General features: G+C 38.2%; 1 protein-coding gene across 1 annotated transcript; it reads left to right on the top strand.

Moving 5' to 3' along the window:
* Positions 1-17,330: 17,330 nt before the first annotated feature.
* On the top strand, positions 17,331-18,285 carry LOC109219953 (F-box protein At1g70590-like). Its single transcript, XM_019384417.1, has 2 exons — positions 17,331-17,475; positions 17,938-18,285. Exons 1-2 carry the CDS (start codon positions 17,338-17,340, stop codon positions 18,106-18,108), a joined length of 309 nt encoding a protein of 102 aa, XP_019239962.1. The 5' UTR covers positions 17,331-17,337; the 3' UTR covers positions 18,109-18,285.
* Positions 18,286-18,703: the final 418 nt, after the last annotated feature.

Below are 18,703 nucleotides of genomic sequence, written 5' to 3'. Positions count from 1 at the left end.
ATTATAAAAGCATAAATACAATATTTATATATCAAAATAGTCCTAAAATATTAAACGGAAGAACTCATAGGGAAAGGACATAACTGCAATAACCTATTTTTTGTCTACAATAACTTCTATGCTAATTTTTAATATTTTAGATTTTAAAATTAATAAAATTTTGTCTATTAAATTCTTATAAAAATATGTAGGAAGGTTTTAATAAAATTAATTTCATAAGAATCCTCTGTATTGGCATTACATTACCACTCCACAATGTCCAATACGAAGAAAAAAAGTAATATTAAATGGACTGCATAAAGAGTTGAAATTGAAGAATAATGCCCCCACGATAATATATTTTTATATTATATATGAACTATTTTCCTACCCAAATAAATTTTTTATCAGTTTTTTGTGTAATATTGAAAAACACACAATTATTAAATAACAACTAAGAAAATATTTAAAAATATAAATGTGTGAGAAAGAGAAAAAAATGGTTGGTAAGAGTCAATACCACTAATGATTCTACAAACATAAAGATCTAAAAGTGAAATATCATATCAATCTTTTACTCTTTGAAAATAAAAGTTTATGGTAGATAAAATTATAATTAAAATTAAATATTCGAAACAAGAGATGAACTAATATTAAGATCTGAATCAACATAGAATAAATTATTTTTTATGTTAAAACCAAATAATTAAATCTTTTAATTAATTATTTAGCAAGAGAATCCAATTCAATTATTTTTAAATTAATCATATGAGTAAAATACTTATTCACGTTAAAAGAAAATCTTAGGATACATAAATTTATTCCATAAAAAGCGTGTTAGAACACAAACTAAAAAAGGTTAGTATATTATTAAGAAATAAAATGCTATACAAGTGTCTGAGTAAGCACAATCAAAGTTAAATCCTAAACAAGAACAAACTTTCAAGACTATATTATAAAGAGTCGACTCTGGTATAACCGAGTTATTCTTTGTAGATTCCTCCGGCGGAATCGAAATAATATTTATATATTATGCATACTGGCAAATATCATATCAAGTGGCATGACACTGTTAGCAATAATAGCAAGTGGTGTACCAACAATAATTTTATTGTGAGGCCACCCTGTCACGACCCAAAATCCACTAAGGGTCGTGATGGTTCCGGACACCATTGTCAGGCAAGCCAACAACAAATAACTAGTAACTTCTCGTTTTAAATATTTCTGAAATCACTTCTTTTATACGTTTAAACAATACATAATAAATTCTACTGAATAAATAATGAAATATTTAACAATTCTAAATTTCCGAATAAACCCTTGACATCCCAGAACCCGGTTTCACAAGTGCATGGGCATTTACTAGGGAATGAAATAAAATACACTAACTGTTCGGTATACAAAGTGGACAAAAATAAAAATACAGTACAATACTCTGAAGGAGACTCTGCTGGCTGCGGGTTGTCTCGATAAGTGCAACTCACCTAAGTCTCCGTATCAACTAGGGGTGTCAATGGTTCGGTTCGACCGGTTATTTTATAAAATTAGTATCATACCAATTTTTCGGTTATTTTATTATATATAACCAAAATTAAACTTTTCGAAACCATCCCAATCATGTCGGTTTCTCTTCGGTATCGGTACGGTTTGGTTAATTTTCGGTATTTTTTTTAAATATTATGTAGAAGTCACCAGTAGAAGTAGAATGCAATAACATATGTTCTTTTATAGAACGTAACAAAACTCTCTAGACATTTTTACTGTTTAAAGGGTGATGAATTTAAAAAATAAAATATAAATCACACGAGTGGAAAGATATTAACCAAGCTAGGACTCAAGAATAAAGTCTATAGAAGATTAAATATTCAAAAAGATAAAACTAAATTATATGAAAGGAAACATATTAAATACATTATAGTTTGTTACTCAAAATCGCTAGAATATTTTATGACTTGCTAAGATACTTGAAATAACTTAGTTTAAGTAGAATTAGCATAATAGGTTTTAGGAAGTAGTATTTTGAGTTTAATTACTTGTTGATTTGTAACAGTTTTCAAATTCCAAGGCCCAAAGAAAAATTTAATGCACTAATACTTTTAAACTTACTATATAAATATATTTTCCACATGTAAAATTTATTCGGTACGGTTCGGTATTTTTTCGGTTTATTTTTATGAAATAAAATACCTACCCCAATTATCGGTGCGGTTATAGATTTATATAAAAACCTACGGTTTTTATAAAAGAAACATAAAAATTGGTTCGGTGTGGTACAGTTCGGTCGGTTTAATCGGTTTTCGAATATCCATTGACACCCCTAGTATCAACCATGCCGCTATGCCACTAAGCCACTAGTCACACATAAACCTGTGCAACAAAAATGCACAGCAAGTGTAGTATGAGTACGAAAACAACGTGTACTTAGTAAGTATCCCGTCTAATCTCGAAGAAGTAGAGACGAGAGGTCAACTTCGACACTTACCAGTGGTCCAATAATGTTATATCAACAATATATTAAATCGTGGATTTTTATAAACATGATTGTAATTCAATAGAATGAAGCAAGTAAACAATTATTTCTTTTATAAGAAATTTCCAAATTACTTTTCGTCATTTATACATTTATTCTCAAGCCGGGAAGGAACAACATCACTTCAATAAATTCCAAGGCAAGCAATACAAGCATGCACAAATCATGCCGAGGACGTACGACCCGATCCAACAATATTTAAACTGTGCACTGCCAGAGGGTCGAATGGCGCGAACCATAGATGCATCTATTACCCCGCTCGCGAATCATACATGCGACACGGTCAAATATAAATAAACTATGACCCTACTCGCGAATCATACATGCGACGCAGGTACACATAGAAACACACATTCAAACAGTCAGTGAAGACTTCATCAGGGAAACAATTATTCAAGGAGATGTAAATTTCTCTTTTACAAGACAAGAAGATGAAGTTTAATTCTTTTAGAAAGTCATTTGCCACTTCAGTATGATTTAAGCAATTTAAACTATCAATAAGGTTACAATTATCACAAGTAAAACATGATTTTGGGTCCTAGACTACCCGGACATAAGCATGATAGTAGCTACGCACGGACTCTCGTCACCTCGTGCGTACGTAGCCCCTACAAATAGGAGCACATAACCAATTAACTCACCTATGGGGACAATTCCCTCTTACAAGGTTAGAAAGGAGACTCACCTAGCTCCAAAATTTCCATAACCGGCTTCCAAGCCCTTCCAACGACTCCAATTGATGCACAACGCCCCAAAACTATTCAAACAACGGGCAAACCAATAAAATTTCACTCTAATACTTGTAACAATTCAAATTATATAAGTTCCCAAATCCGCTCGAAAAGTTGACCAAAATGCCCTTGGGCCCATGTGCCCGGATTCTGAAATTTCTCGAAGGTAAATTCTAGCCATAGCTTTACTAACTCAAATATATAATTTGCTCTAATTTTCATGCTCAATTCAAGGTAAAAGTTCCAAATTCCAAATTCTAAGTCTTCCCCAAAACTCCCAAATTTATACTAATTTTTCATGTCTAAATCTGTAACGACCCGATCGGTTGTTTTGAGCCCTAGCGCGTCGTTCTGCAGTCTGAGGCCATGAGCAGCTTCAATTTAGGTATTGCGACTTGTACGCGCTGTCGGAATTGAGTTTCGGGAAATCCGGAGTTGATTTGGGAAGAGAATTCTTATTTCAGGAGCTTAAAGTTGAAAGAATGAACTAGGATGGGAATTTTGAGCAAACGACCTCGGAATCAGGATCTGAAGGTTCCAGTAGGTTCGTATAATGATTTCGGACTTGGGCGTATGCCCGGTTCGGGTTTTGGATAACCCGGGAGCGTTTGGGCGCCTATTGTGGGAGTTAGCATTTTAGAAGAAATTTCATAAGTTTGGCTTGAAGTGCATTTCAGTTTTATCGATGTCCGTTTGGGATTTTGAGACTGTGAATGGATCCGTATGGTGATTCTGGAGTTGGGAGCGCGATCGGAAGTGAATTCGGATGTCCGTAGGTCACTTTGGAGCCATTTGGCTAAAGATAGAAATTTGAAGGTTTTTGAGAAGTTTGACCGGGGGTGGACTTTTTGATATCGGGGTCGGAATCCGATTCTGAAAGTTGGAGTAGGTCCGTAATGTCGAAGTTTGAAATTTTAAAGTTCATTAAGTTTTGATTGGAGGTCGATTCATGTTTTTAGCGTCGTTTGATGTGATTTGAAGCCTCGAGCAAGTCCGTAATGTGTTTTGGGACTGGTTGGGGTCCCGGGGCCTCGGGTGGATTCCGGGAGGTTAACGGATCAAAAAGGGATTTTTGGAAGTGCTGAAGCATCTGCTTCTATCATAACCGCACCTGCGGTTGGTTGACCGCAGGTGCGAGACCGCAGAAGCGATCGTTTAATCGCGGAAGCGGCCAAGACCGCAGATGCGGCCCTAAATCCGCAGAAGCGGAACCGCAGGAGCGGTGGGCCTGTCCGCAGAAGCGGCCCAAGGCCGGGCAGTCAAGACCGCAGATGCGGCCCAATATCCGCAGAAGCGGAACCGCAGAAGCGGTGGGCCTGTCCGCAGAAGCGCCCCAGACCGCAAAAGCGGTCTTGTTTCCGCAGAAGCGGTGGTCGCAGGTGCGGCCCAAGACCGCATATGCGGAAATCGCAGAAGGCAGTGGCCTTCATTTATTCGGTCTCAAGTCCATTTTTGCTCATTTTTCACTCGTTTCTTGGGCGATTTTGGGTGCTTTTGAGAGAAGAATCCCACCTAGCATCTTGAGGTAAGCTATCGCACTGATTCTTAGTTTAATACTTGAGTTTTGGGTAGATTAACACATGTAAAATTAGTGAAAACCATGGGAAAAGAGTAAAACCTAGGGTTTTGTTAAAAACAAGATTTAACCATGAAATTGGTTATGGAATGGGGTAGAAATCATATATTTTTATCCTTAGGTTATGGAGAACAACTCCTTTCGAAAAATTTCGGAATCCGGGCACGTGGGCCCGGGGTCGGATTATAGAAACCTTGAATTTAAGGTTGGGAAATTGGGTTAATAGTTAGAATATGAACTTTTAAGCATGTATTGACTAGTTCTTACCCTATTTGAATAGTTGTGGATCGTTCGGCTCTAAATTGGAAGTTTGAGCGCGTTCTTGAATCGAAATATAGGCTTCGGAGCAAGGTGAGTCTCCTTTCTAACCTTGTAAGAGGGAATTGTCCCCATAGGTGAAATAATTGATTATGTGCTCCTATTTGTGGGGGCTACGTACGCACGAGGTGACGAGAGTCCGTGCGTAGCTACTTTATGCTATTGTCCGGGTAGTCTAGGACCCAAAAGCATGCTATACTTTGAATATTTGTAATCTTATGGATAGTTGAATTGCTTAAACCACATCAAAATAGTAAATGAATTTCTAACAAGATCTAAACCTCATTTTCTTAAATAGTTGAAAGAGAATTAGCTTTTCTTTGAATAATTGCCCCATGTTGGCTTCTTGATTGAATGTCTCTACGTGTTTATTTTGGAACGGGCCGAACGCCTCGGCAGATTAAATAGATGCATCTATAGGAGCGCCGTCGACCCTCGGCAAGTGCACAGTTTAATTCTGTTGGATCGGGCCGTCGCCTCGGCATTATATGCGCATGCTTGTATTGCTGCCTCGAACCTAATTAAGTTATTATTGCCTCTTCATGGCTTGAAAACATTTAGATAATTACGAAAATGGAATTTTGGAAATTGCCTATAAAAGAATTAATTGTTTACTTGTTTCCTTCTAATGGATTAAAAATCATGTTCATAGAAATCCGCGATTTAATATTATATTGCTATCACATTATTGGACCCTTAGTATGAGTCGAAGTCGACCATCTCGTCTCTACTTCTTTGAGATTAGACGGGATACTCATTGAGTACACGTTGTTTACGTACTCATACTACACTTCTGTGCATTTTTGTTGCACATGTATATGTTACTCTAGCGGCCTACTGGGCATAGCAGCACGGATGATTCAGGGACTAGGTGAGTTGCATTATTCGAGGCGGCCCGCAGCTAGTAAAGTCCCTTCTAGTAAACTATACTTTCTTTCTGTCCACTGTATTCCGGACGGATGTTGTATTGTATTTTATTTCCTTATCAGTAGATGCTCATGCACTTGTGACACCGGGTCCTGGGATGGTTTTTAAATATTTTGTATTGATTGCTAGTATTTAATTTGAATTGAAGCAGTTATCCTTTTTACTTATGGAATTTAAAGGAAAATTCTTGGTTTTCAAAATTGTTAAAATTGGAGTTTAATTAAGTATTTGGTTGGCTTGCCTGACAGCGGTGTCCGGCGCCATCACAACCCGTAGTGGATTTTGGGTCGTGACAAAATCCATGTAAGATCACATATTTAACTCAAAAATAGGAAGAAATCACTTACCTAGTGTTGCTAGGTGAAAATCCCTCCTTGAGCTCTCCAAAATCGTCCAAGCCAAATGAAAGAAATGAAAGAAATGGGCCAAAACTCGTGTTTAAAACAATCTGCCCAGACTTCATCGAGTTGTACCTTGCGCTCTGCAGGTTGTACATCCTATTATAATTTTCCCCTGCTGTACACCTTCTGTTAAAACGTCCATAACTCCTTGTGAAAAATATCCAAATGACAAACGGTTTGAAGATTTAGAAAGTAGACTCGAAGATCTTTCATATGATAGGTTGAACACCATATAACTCTTTACATATTCCGAGATATGAGCTTCTAAAGTCGGCTCCATGCATCAGAAAATTCTGTCAAAACTGCTCCACCAGCCATCTTCAATCGATCATAACTTTCTGAAACAATGTCCGAATCATGAATGGTTTAACTTTCTGGAAACTAGAATGCAAGGGCAACAACTTTTATGTTTTGAGAATTTTCAGTTTTCATATAGATTTCGAGATATAAGCTTACAAATTCAGCTCCGCGATTGCACTAGTTGCTGTCAAAACAGCTTTCTGCAGAAAATTTCAGCAACTCTTTGGTCCGAAATTTATTCCGTTTACCTTCCGAAATCCACCTGAGGACCTCGGAAACTTAACCAATTATACCAACATGTCCCAAAACATGATACGAACTCTCTCGAGGCCTCAAATCACATCAAACAACGTCGAAATCATTAATCGTACTCAAATCCAAACTTTATGAACTTTGAAATTTCAAACTTCTACATTCGATGCCGAAACCCGTCAAATCACGTCCGATTGGCCTCAAATTTTGCACACAAGTCATATTCGACATTACGGACCTGCTCCAACTTTCGGAATTGGAATCCGACCCCGATATCAAAAAGTCAAACTCTCGGTCAAACTTCTCAAAAATCTTCAAATTTCTATCTTTAGCCAAATGACTTCAAAATGACCTATGGACCTCCTAATTCACTTCCGATCGCGCTCCCAACTCCAGAATCACCATATGGAGCTACTCCCATACTCGGAATTCCAAACGGACATCGATAACACTGAAATGCACTTCAACCCAAACTTATGAAATTTCTTCCAAAATGCTAACTTCCACAATAGGCGCCAAAACGCTCCCGGGTCATCCAAAACCCGATCCGGGCATACGCTCAAGTTCGAAATTATCATACGAACCTGCTGGAACCTTCAGATCCCGATTCCGAGATCGTTTACTCTGAAATCCAATCTTAGTGAATTCTCTCAACTTAAAGTATCCGAAATGAGAACTCCCTTTCCAAATCAACTCTGAATTCCCTGGAATTTAATTCTGAATTCCCTGGAATTCAATTCCGACCATGCGTACAAGTCATAATACCTGAAGTGAAGCTGCTCATGGCCCTAAACTGCTGAACGACGCGCTAGAGCTCAAAACGACCGATCGGGTCGTTACATTCTCTCCCACTTAAACATACGTTCATCCTCGAACGTGCTAAGAACTGTGTTGGGGTTGTCCGAATCACTGTTTAACACCTCGAGCACCTACCCGTGCTACCACAACTCGGCTGGGCACCCTAGCTCGATCAATCTGAAGATATCCTTTTTCACTTAAGCAAATAAGCCTTAGAGCCCAATTCCTACATCGAAAATTCTCTGCCAGGCCTGTTCCAACATACGCTCACCGTATCAATAACTACCCGCAGCACCAAAACACGACTGCATACCTTTGCTGAATTCACACCTTGCACCACTTTACTCACAGGACCACAATAACATTCTCTTATCAAATTAGTCAAAATTCCACGAATCTGATGCTCCCATTGCACCTCATGACCTATATAGGTCTTGCTCTAACTCTTACAATACCACCAAGACGGAAGAGATGTGTAGAAATCATACCCAACTGCCAAATCAACAAATTATTGGGTCTATACCCCTGACAAGAACTATCACCTCATTCTGTACCAAATAATGGTCTTAGCTCCTTAATATACTTCATATAATCAGATTGCACTGATCCTAAATCCAATGATCTCGTCTCACCCAGTACGAACCGCTCAGGCAATAAGCCACCCCAGACATGATTAAAAGTCTCATATGATGCCACAATGTGCCAATAGGCTATGAACTGGAACGTGACAAAAGGAAAATAAACTCTGGAAGGAACTACTCAACTCACACACTTATATGGACTTTCCTTAGAAAATAGGAAGCAAGGCATACAAAAATAGCATATAAAAAACTGTACTCAACATCACACTGTTGCGGCGTGCAACTTGATCCAAATAACATACCCATGGCGGCGTGCCACCCGCAACACATAGAATTCACATAAGGAGATATACATCGAGCTAAATTGCTCATTAAAACAAAATACCGAATATCGGTCACAAGCACGCTAAGTGCATAATACCATCCCTGGGGAGTCATATAGTGCCATAGGCTACAAAACTCAAGCACAACTGAGGTGCGATATACGATCTGAATCTCGAGAGCCATCCTGCTTATATAACATCATCTCTACGCGGAACATCAACACATAAGAAATTCACCAAGCTGTCTCACAAATCATACGGCGCAATATATCATTACATGAAATAGCTGACGATGAAATAGTACCCCGACTACTTGTCCAAAGGAGCGCATTGCTGAAATGAACACATCTGGCCTGATATAGAGCCCATATTCACATTTAGATCCATCCACAGACCTCAACCTGATTCTGATCACGCTGAACTAGGCTAATAACCTTTCGAAGGTCCATAATAACTCCCTTTTTCTCATAACTCACGAGAACTACCATCATAACCGGGGCAATCCTCCACGGTCCATAACCCAATAAGTCGAGTGCCCTCCAAGTATAAATTCTCAAATTAATGATATCATCACCGTCTTCATACTTGGTTTAAATCTTCAATCAATCAAGTGACTACATGCCACACTTATACAATCTTCCTGTGGGGCACGCTCCCACGACCTTACGTAACAGACAACAAGTATGTGTATCCATAGCAACACACAGGAGAATTCTCATAACCGTAGAATACGTAAATCTCTAAGTAGTGGTCTAAGCCACCAAAGCCCTTCCGGGATCCGCCTACACAACAAGCCATAACAGTAGAATACTTCTGAATAACATCAACTACGGCGGCCGACAAGCCTCACACGTACCGTCCCAAATCACTTGCATAACTTGATCGCGCTGAAGGAACTGATCACTACCACCAATATGCCAATTCAACTGTGGCTAACCAATCTATCTTCTTCCGATTTATCCTTGGTTGCCTTAGAAATAATAATAACTTCATTCAACACCTAACACACTCCATCCGGACTCATCTCGAGTGACCTTGAATCACAAGACCATGCTGTCTCAAATCCCACGAACCATTTCATACCTCCCTTGTGCGCACATTCGTATCCTCAACTGGTATGCCCATTCTGATAATCCCTCTACGTATCCGAAGTCCTTTCTTATTTTCCTCCCAAATGCTACACTGCAAGTCAAAACATCATAGAACATTCTGGGTCTCTCCTCATAAGCTGCTACAAAAGCTTGATTACCGTACCTATAGGCTTAAAATCATTAGGAACCACACTTTATCCATTCGAATCCACTAGGACCGTTGTTGAGAGCCACCCGCTCTGACTTGGCCCCGAATATAATCAACTCCATGAATCTTCTAGCACATGAGTACCCTCTCGGTGAAGCACCCGGCCGAATCATTTTCCTTGAAACCCGTATCTATACAAGGCATAAATCCTGATTCCTTCCCCAAATCTGAATCATGAGCCAATAAGGCCAGCCCTAGCACACCCTTAGCAATTCCTTTGCTCCAATTACCTCTTATGTTCTTTTCACTTAGCTAAAATACCCCATCCTGGGTCCGAGCTTACTCTCTAGCTGCACAAGTCCATTCACCCCTCGTGGACATCAATTAAATGTGCGGAAACATCCTTCCACTTCAAAGTTATGTTGTATCCTTCTTCATTTCAAGCAGCTCCTTTCCGTTATATCAAATCTTCTGCCGCATAATAGCCCATACTTCAAATTAAATCCGTAGACCCCAATCACCAATCACTAAAATCTCAATTCATTTCAAACTCTCCTTAAGGTGCGTAGTCATCCTACCACAAAGTCCATATGCAACTCCGCCACTCTCCCACTTTGGCGGAACTCACCCCCTTAATCGACTACTCGACCTTTGCTTCTTATATCTGGCCTTCTAGAAATTTTAACCACCGCCTGACACTCCCCACATGACCTTCCTCATCCTTTGCTGCTCAGTTGTTGCCCTAATAAAATCTATCTTCTTAGCACTTGAACCCACAAATCGCTTACTAACTATAAACCTTTCCGGAGATCATCTTTCTCGAGCCGTCAACATTAGAAACACCGATTCAATCCTGAACCACCGCACCCCGCGATATCTAAAAGTCGTTTCTCCAATATTATTTCACAATATCCTACCCCAAGGGCGAATCGCAGAAGGCCATAACATCGACGAACTTAACACATACAATCGAGGATGACGACACTACATCGTAGATAAAAATTCCAACACGCTCGAAATTACCAAGTCTCGTTACTCCATCACCCCAAATCTGGACATTCATAGGCCAATTGCTTTTCCTCCGCCGGAAGTGAAATATCATATCTCTGAATCGTGCACTGAGTAGACCTCTATTCAGGTCATTCACTGCCCCATCACATAGGCAAGAACCTTACCAACACGTCCATACTGTGTGACAACCAATCATGAGAAATCGTAGAAATCTGCGCATAGACTCAAAGCTCTCGGGAATACTGCTACTGAGCTGAAATGATAAGATAGCCTTCCGCAAGGCGGCAATAATAGCCCAATCAACTATACCGGGAGAAACATCTCGCGCCACATCTGTAGTACCATTACGATTCTTCAGTTCTCGGTTTATAACGAGCAGTTCGCGTCGCATAAGATTGAGTAGGAAGGAAACGAGGGCATAAGCCCCAAGGAATCAGATCGCACGATGAGGAATCAAGAAGGGAAGTGCTCCTAACAGCCCTGTAGCCTCCCGAAGATAAGTAAAGACGTCTCCGTACTGATCCGCGAGACTCTACTAGACTTGCTCATGACTCGTGAGACCTACGGGAACATAGTGCTCTAATACCATGTTGTCACGACCCAAAATCCACTAAGGGTTGTGATGGCGCCGGACACCATTGTCAGGCAAGCCAACAACAAATAACTATTAACTTCTCGTTTTAAATATTTCTGAAATCACTTCTTTTATACGTTTAAACAATACATAATAAATTCCACTGAATAAATAATGAAACATTTAACAATTTTAAATTTCTGAATAAACCCATAGACATCCCAGAACCCGGTGTCACAAGTGCATGAGCATTTACTAGGGAGTGAAATAAAATACAGTAACTGTCCGGTATACAAAGTGCACAGAAATGAAAATACAGTACAATACTCTAAAGGAGACTCTGCTGGCTGCGGGTTGTCTCGATAAGTGCAGCTCACCTAAGTCTCTGTATCAACCATGCCGCTATGCCACTAAGCCACAGTCACACATAAACCTGTGCAACAAAAATGCACAGTAAGTGTAGTATGAGTATGAAAACAACATGAACTCAGTAAGTATCCCGTCTAATCTCGAAGAAGTAGAGACGAGAGTCGACTTCGACACTTACTAGTGGTCCAATAATGTTATATCAATAATATATTAAATCGTGAATTTTTATAAACATGATTGTAATTCAATAGAATGAAGCAAGTAAACAATTCTTTCTTTAATAGGAAATTTCCAAATTCCTTTTCGTCATTTATACATTTATTCTCAAGCCGGGAAGGAACAACATCACTTCAATAAATTCCAAGGCAAGCAATACAAGCATGCGCAAATCATGCCGAGGACGTACGGCCCAATCCAACAATGTTTAAACTGTGCACTGCCTGAGGGTCGAATGGCGTGAACCATAGATACATCTATTACCGCGCTCGCGAATCATATATACGACGCGGTCAAATAAAAATAAACAATCACCCTGCTCGCGAATCATACATGCGACGCAGGTACACATAGAAACACACATTCAAACAGTCAGTGAAGACTTCATCAGGGAAATAATTATTCAAGGAGATGTAAATTTCTCTTTTACAAGACAAGAAGATGAAGTTTAATTCTTTTAGAAAGTCATTTGCCACTTCGGTATGATTTAAGCAATTTAAACTATCAATAAGGTTACAATTATCACAGGTAAAACATGATTTTGGGTCCTAGACTACCCGAATATAAGCATGATAGTAGCTACGCACGGACTCTCGTCACCTCGTGCGTACGCAGCCCCCACAAATAGGAGCACATAACCAATTAACTCACCTATGGGGACAATTCTTTCTTACAAGGTTAGAAAGGAGACTCACCTAGCTCCGAAATTTCCATAACCGGCTTCCAAGCCCTTCCAACGACTCCAATTGATGCAAAACGCCCCAAAACTTTTCAAACAACGGGCAAACCAATAAAAATTCACTCTAATACTTGTAACAATTCAAATTATATAAGTTCCCAAATGCGCTCGAAAAGTTGACCAAAATGCTCTCGGGCCCACGTGCCCGGATTCCAAAATTTCTCGAAGATAAATTCTACCCATAGCTTTACTAACTCAAATATACAATTTGCTCTAATTTCATGCTCAAATTCAAGGTAAAAGTCCAAAATTCTAAATTCTAGGTCTTCCCCAAAACTCCCAAATATATACTAATTTTTCATGTCTAAATCCATGTAAGATCATATATTTAACTCAAAAATAGGAAGAAATCACTTACCTAGTGTTGCTTGGTGAAAATTTCTCCTTGAGCTCTCCAAAATCGTCCAAGCCAAATGAAAGAAATGAAAGAAATGGGCCAAAACTCGTGTTTAAAACAATCTGCCCAGGCATCATCGAGTTGTACCTTGCGCTCTGCAGGTTGTACATCCTATTATAATTTTTCCCTGCTGTACACATTCGGTTAAAACGTCCATAACTCCTTGTAAAAATATCCAAATGACAAAAGGTTTGAATATTTAGAAACTAGACTCGAAGATCTTTCATTTGATAAGTTGAACACCATATAACTCTTTATATATTCCGGGATATGAGCTTCTATAGTCGGCTCCATGCATCAGAAAATTCTGTCAAAACTGCTCCACCAGCCATCTTCAATCGACCATAACTTTCTGATAAAATGTCCAAATCATGAATGGTTTAACTTTCTGGAAACTAGAATGCAAGGGCAACAACTTTTATGTTTTGCAAATTTTCATATTCCGTATAGATTTTGAGATATAAGCTTCCAAATTCAGCTCCGCGATTGCACTAGTTGCTTTCAAAACAGCTTTCTGCCGAAAATTTCAGCAACTCTTTGGTCCGAAATTCATTCTGTTAACCTTCCGAAATCCACCCGAGGCCCTCGGGACCTTAGCCAATTATACCAACATGTCTCAAAACATGATACTAACTCGCTCTAGGCCTCAAATCACATCAAACAACGTCGAAATCATGAATCGTACTCCAATCCAAACTTTATGAACTTTGAAATTTCAAACTTCTACATTCGATGCCGAAACCCGTCAAATCACGTCCGATTGACCTAATTTTGAACACAAGTCTTATTCGACATTACGGACCTGCTCCAACTTTCGGAATTGGAATCCGACCCCGATATAAAAAAGTCAAACTCTCGGTCAAACTTCTCAAAAACCTTCAAATTTCTATCTTTAGCCAAATGACTTCAAAATGACCTACGGACTTCCGAATTCACTTCCGATCGTGCTCCCAACTCCAGAATCACCATACGGAGCTACTGCCATACTCGAAATCTCAAACGAACATCGATAATACTGAAATGCACTTCAACCCAAACTTATGAAATTTCTTCCAAAATGCTAACTGCCACAATAGGCGCCAAAACGCTCCCGGGTCATCCAAAACCCGATCCGGGCATACGCCCAAGTCCAAAATCATCATAAGAACATGCTGGAACCTTCAGATCCCGATTCCGAGGTTTTTTACTCTGAAATCCAATCTTAGTCAATTCTTTCAACTTAAAGCATCCGAAATGAGAATTCCCTTTCCAAATCAACTCCGAATTCCCCGGAATTCAATTCCAACCATGCGTACAAGTCATAATACGTGAAATGAAGCTGCTCATGGCCCCAAACTGCTGAACGACGTGCTAGAACTCAAAACGACCGATCGGGTCGTTACACACCCACTTTAGATTTGATATACCTCTTCAACCAACTTAAATAACCATCACAAATGCAATTGTGCTAAATTTATAAGGAAAGCAAAATTGATAATATGAGATGAAGCACTTATAGCTAAGTGTCAAATGATCGAATAATTATCCGAAGTTCTAGAGATATATTGGATATTAATGAACCATTTGGTGGGAAATTAATAGTTTGGGAGGTGACTGTCAAGTACTATCAGTAGTTCCATAATCAACAAAAGTAGAGACTGTACAAGTTAGCTTGCCAAAGTTATACTTCTGGCCTCAAACAAAATAATTCAACTGACAAGAAATATAAAGTAAGAACAGATCCAGCATTTAGTGTCTTCTTGCTTCATGTGGGAAAGGAAGAAGAGAATCCAATAAAAGATGATTTGGTTCTTCCTGAACACCTGGTTATCAATCCCACTGGTAATAGTAGTGCATTTAAAAAGAGAATATTTCTATCATTAGATCAAAACGCAATTTGTGCAAATCAAATGATAGAATTAAAAAGATATCTTAGTTAGCATAGATGAATATGTTGATCAACTAAATAAAAAGTTGATTGCAAAATTTTATAGTAAAAATAAAATATTTTTCAGTTTTTCACTCAACACAAAATTATACCAATAATTACTTCCAAGAAGAATACTTTAATACAAAATGGCCTTCTACCATACATGTTTGTTGTCAATTTTCTTATTTCTTACGCATGTTAGTGTCACCGTATATATAATATACTAAGTTAAAATTGAACTTCCATTGTATATAGGTTAATTTTGAGAAAAAATATGCCCGTCATGCTATGGAAAAACTTAGACATGCCGAATAGCTTATGTAATTGCACATAGATGGTATATAGAAATATTGACAATAACGTCATACACACAAAAATTATCATACTGGTTAAAGTGCTTCTACGTATATTCTTATCCCTGAATTCAATTTTTCATCTTCCGAAACTAAGGAATATCCTTTTAAATTTTGTGTGAAAATAATTTTTAGTATGTTTATGTTTTGCAAATATAATAAATAAAGCATAAGGACAAACATCCTAAATATTAGACTATATTTACCGCAATATGTTTTCTTGCACGAACAACTGTATGTTGCACTTTCAAGAGGGATATCAAGATCGACAACAAAAGTTCCGGTTAGGGCAGAGCAACCAACGCATTAGGAGGAAACATACATAAAAAAATATTGTCCATAAAGAAGTGTTCGTTAAGATACCATCACATTAATTACTTTTAAACTATAATATATAATTATCTAATTAACATGACAAAATTAATCATTTGTGTAAGTTTTGATGATGTTCTTTTATTTTAAATTCATTTATTGTGTTAATGTAATAATATTTTCGGCATTTAGATGATTGTTGTATTATTATACATAAAATTTCTCTCATTAATTGAATTTTATTATCCTTCGTATAAATAAATATTTAAATCATCACGTGCCATTATTAATGTGCAACGTTCATAGATACTAGTAGTTATTTAAATAAGCGTAGACCACACAGCCCTGTCAACCAGGGTATGGATGCATCTCTCTGCATCTTTCATATCCTGGGATGGAAGGTCAATGATGTTTATCAATTTCTAATTATGATCTTCCTCCTGGATTTGACATTATGGTGCCGGTCTTAATATGATCGATAACTAAAAAATAAAATTTGGGTTATGAAAAGAATTCATTTATTTACAATTTTATCTATTCTATATCTTGGGACGATCTAAAGCCATAATTGCTCAAATAAAATGACTAAAGAGTTAGATTAATAGGAGAAAGACAAATAGAAGTGAAATAAAATTTATAGAAATATCATAAGATCTACTTATCTCAAAGGTTCAGCAATTATTTGACTATTGGTGGGTCTTTTTGTATGTGTTGTCCGGAAGGAGGATTCAACAGTTAATTTTGGTAGATAAGGATTCCAATGAGATAATAAAAGGGCAGCCCGATGTACATGATTTGGAGAACGGTTGCATTCCAAGAAGATGTGAATAATATGATGTAGGCAGTGGCGGAGGCAGGATCTCCACGAAGGGGGTTCAAAAAATTCTTTTTGTAGCTAGTGGGAATTGAGCCCATGACTTTTATGTAGATTTTGAACACCCTTGACCACTAAACTACACTTTTGGATTGTGTTAAGGGTGTTCAAAACTTAATATATAGAGGTAAAAAACAGATTTTGCCTTATATATACAGTGTATTTTTTCGGCGAAGGGTGTTCGGGTGAACGCCCCCCTAAATCTGCCCCTGGATGTAGGCAGCCTACCATGATTTAAGCATTAATGGCTGATTCCACAGCCATGGACGAATCCACGTGTACCACTATGGGTGCACCCACCAACTTCAGTCGAAACCCTGATAACTATGTAGAAACTCCTTACAGATTTAACATAAAGAATACACGAGCACCCATCCAGAAAAATTTAACATAAAGAATACATGAGCACCCATCGAGAAAAACGAGCGCTGGGTGCTTTGGTCCTGCAGGCACATTTATTTTTCAAGGGCAAGGTTTTGATTCCAATTGTGGGCAACATCACTAGTTTCATATACTACTTTTTAGTCAAAGTGATCTGCAAGCGGTTCATAATGTTTAATATTTTCCAATTTTTGAAGTGCAGGCAAGGTGGTATCTGAATGCAGCGGAAGGTGGATATGTCCGTGCCATGTATAGCACTGCAATATGCTACTCAGTGGGAGAAGGTCTAACGCTGTCTCATAAATTAGCAAGGAAATGGATGAAGAGAGCAGCTGACCGAGGTCATAGCAAAACCCAGTTTGAGAATGGACTTAGTCTATTTTCCGTAAGTAAAACCTACATAAATCCTCCCACTGCACTACTCCAACCCTTCCCAACTTCTTCATGACTAGATTATGAAAAACAACTCCCTCTGTTCTATTTTATGTTACACTCTTTCATTTTTTTTTACGTTGTTCCAAAAAGAACGGCAACTTTCTACATTTAAAAACAATTTACTTTAGATCTCCCATTTTACCCTTACTTTGTCATGGCATGTTTAAGGCCATAAGTTTCGAATTTCTTTTTTCTTTATTAAACTATGTGCCCGGTCAAATACCTTCACATATAACTAAACAGAGGATGAATAGGTCCATGGAAAAAATGTTGTCTGTATTTCCAAATGGTTCATATAGAAAAGGGATGCATAACCTCTACCTTCCTCTTCTTTTTCCTTTTTTCTTTCTTTCCCTTTTATTTCTTTCGCTTGTCTATGAACTTATCATCACTCTTGTTGTTCCTTGAGCAGGAAGGTAACATGATGAAAGCTGTGGTGTATTTGGAACTTGCCACTCGTGCTGGTGAGACAGCAGCTGATCACGTCAAGTATGTTATACTTCGACAGATGTCCACTTCTTCTCGTGACAGAGCCATGCTTCTTGCTGATAATTGGCGTCCTCTGCCTTCTTCATCCCGCTGATTGATTTTCCCTGCTATTTTCAGCTTAATGCTGTCTACGCCTCTTTCTCCAGCATGCCACTTTTGAACCTTCTTCAATTACGAAGTGTAAATATACATAGTTTCTCTTGCTGATGTGCATTCCCTAGTTCTGTAATGTTATAATAAGAACTCTTGTCGAAATAATTTTGCTCTTAAATGTTACCATTTCTTCTATGATGGCTTAAAAGACCCTTATAGATTTTGTAACATTAACAGTTTTTGAAGTATATATAATTATTTGTAAACGGACTCATTGATTCTTAGAAGCCTTGCCTCACTATGTTGTGGGAAAAACAACTGAATTTTAGTAGTAAAATATGTTCAATGACAGATACACAGATATAAGCAAAAGAATCAACTAAGGTAAAAACAACTAGGGAATGCACTTGTACATTGACATGTTGAAGCTTTAAGAAATAGTACCAAACAGTGGGATCAGATTAGATGGCACCAGAAGAACAAAGCAATTAGGTGCTCAAGGGCGTATCCCATCAATTTGTATAATTGCAGAAGTTTCTTTTGCTCAGCCATATAAACTATAAAAAGCTTTTCCCTCCCATCAAATGTTATATAAA

Source organism: Nicotiana attenuata, unplaced genomic scaffold (assembly GCF_001879085.1).
Source record: "Nicotiana attenuata strain UT unplaced genomic scaffold, NIATTr2, whole genome shotgun sequence".
Taxonomy (NCBI): Eukaryota; Viridiplantae; Streptophyta; class Magnoliopsida; order Solanales; family Solanaceae; genus Nicotiana; species Nicotiana attenuata.
This window is presented reverse-complemented; position numbering and strand designations above follow the sequence as displayed.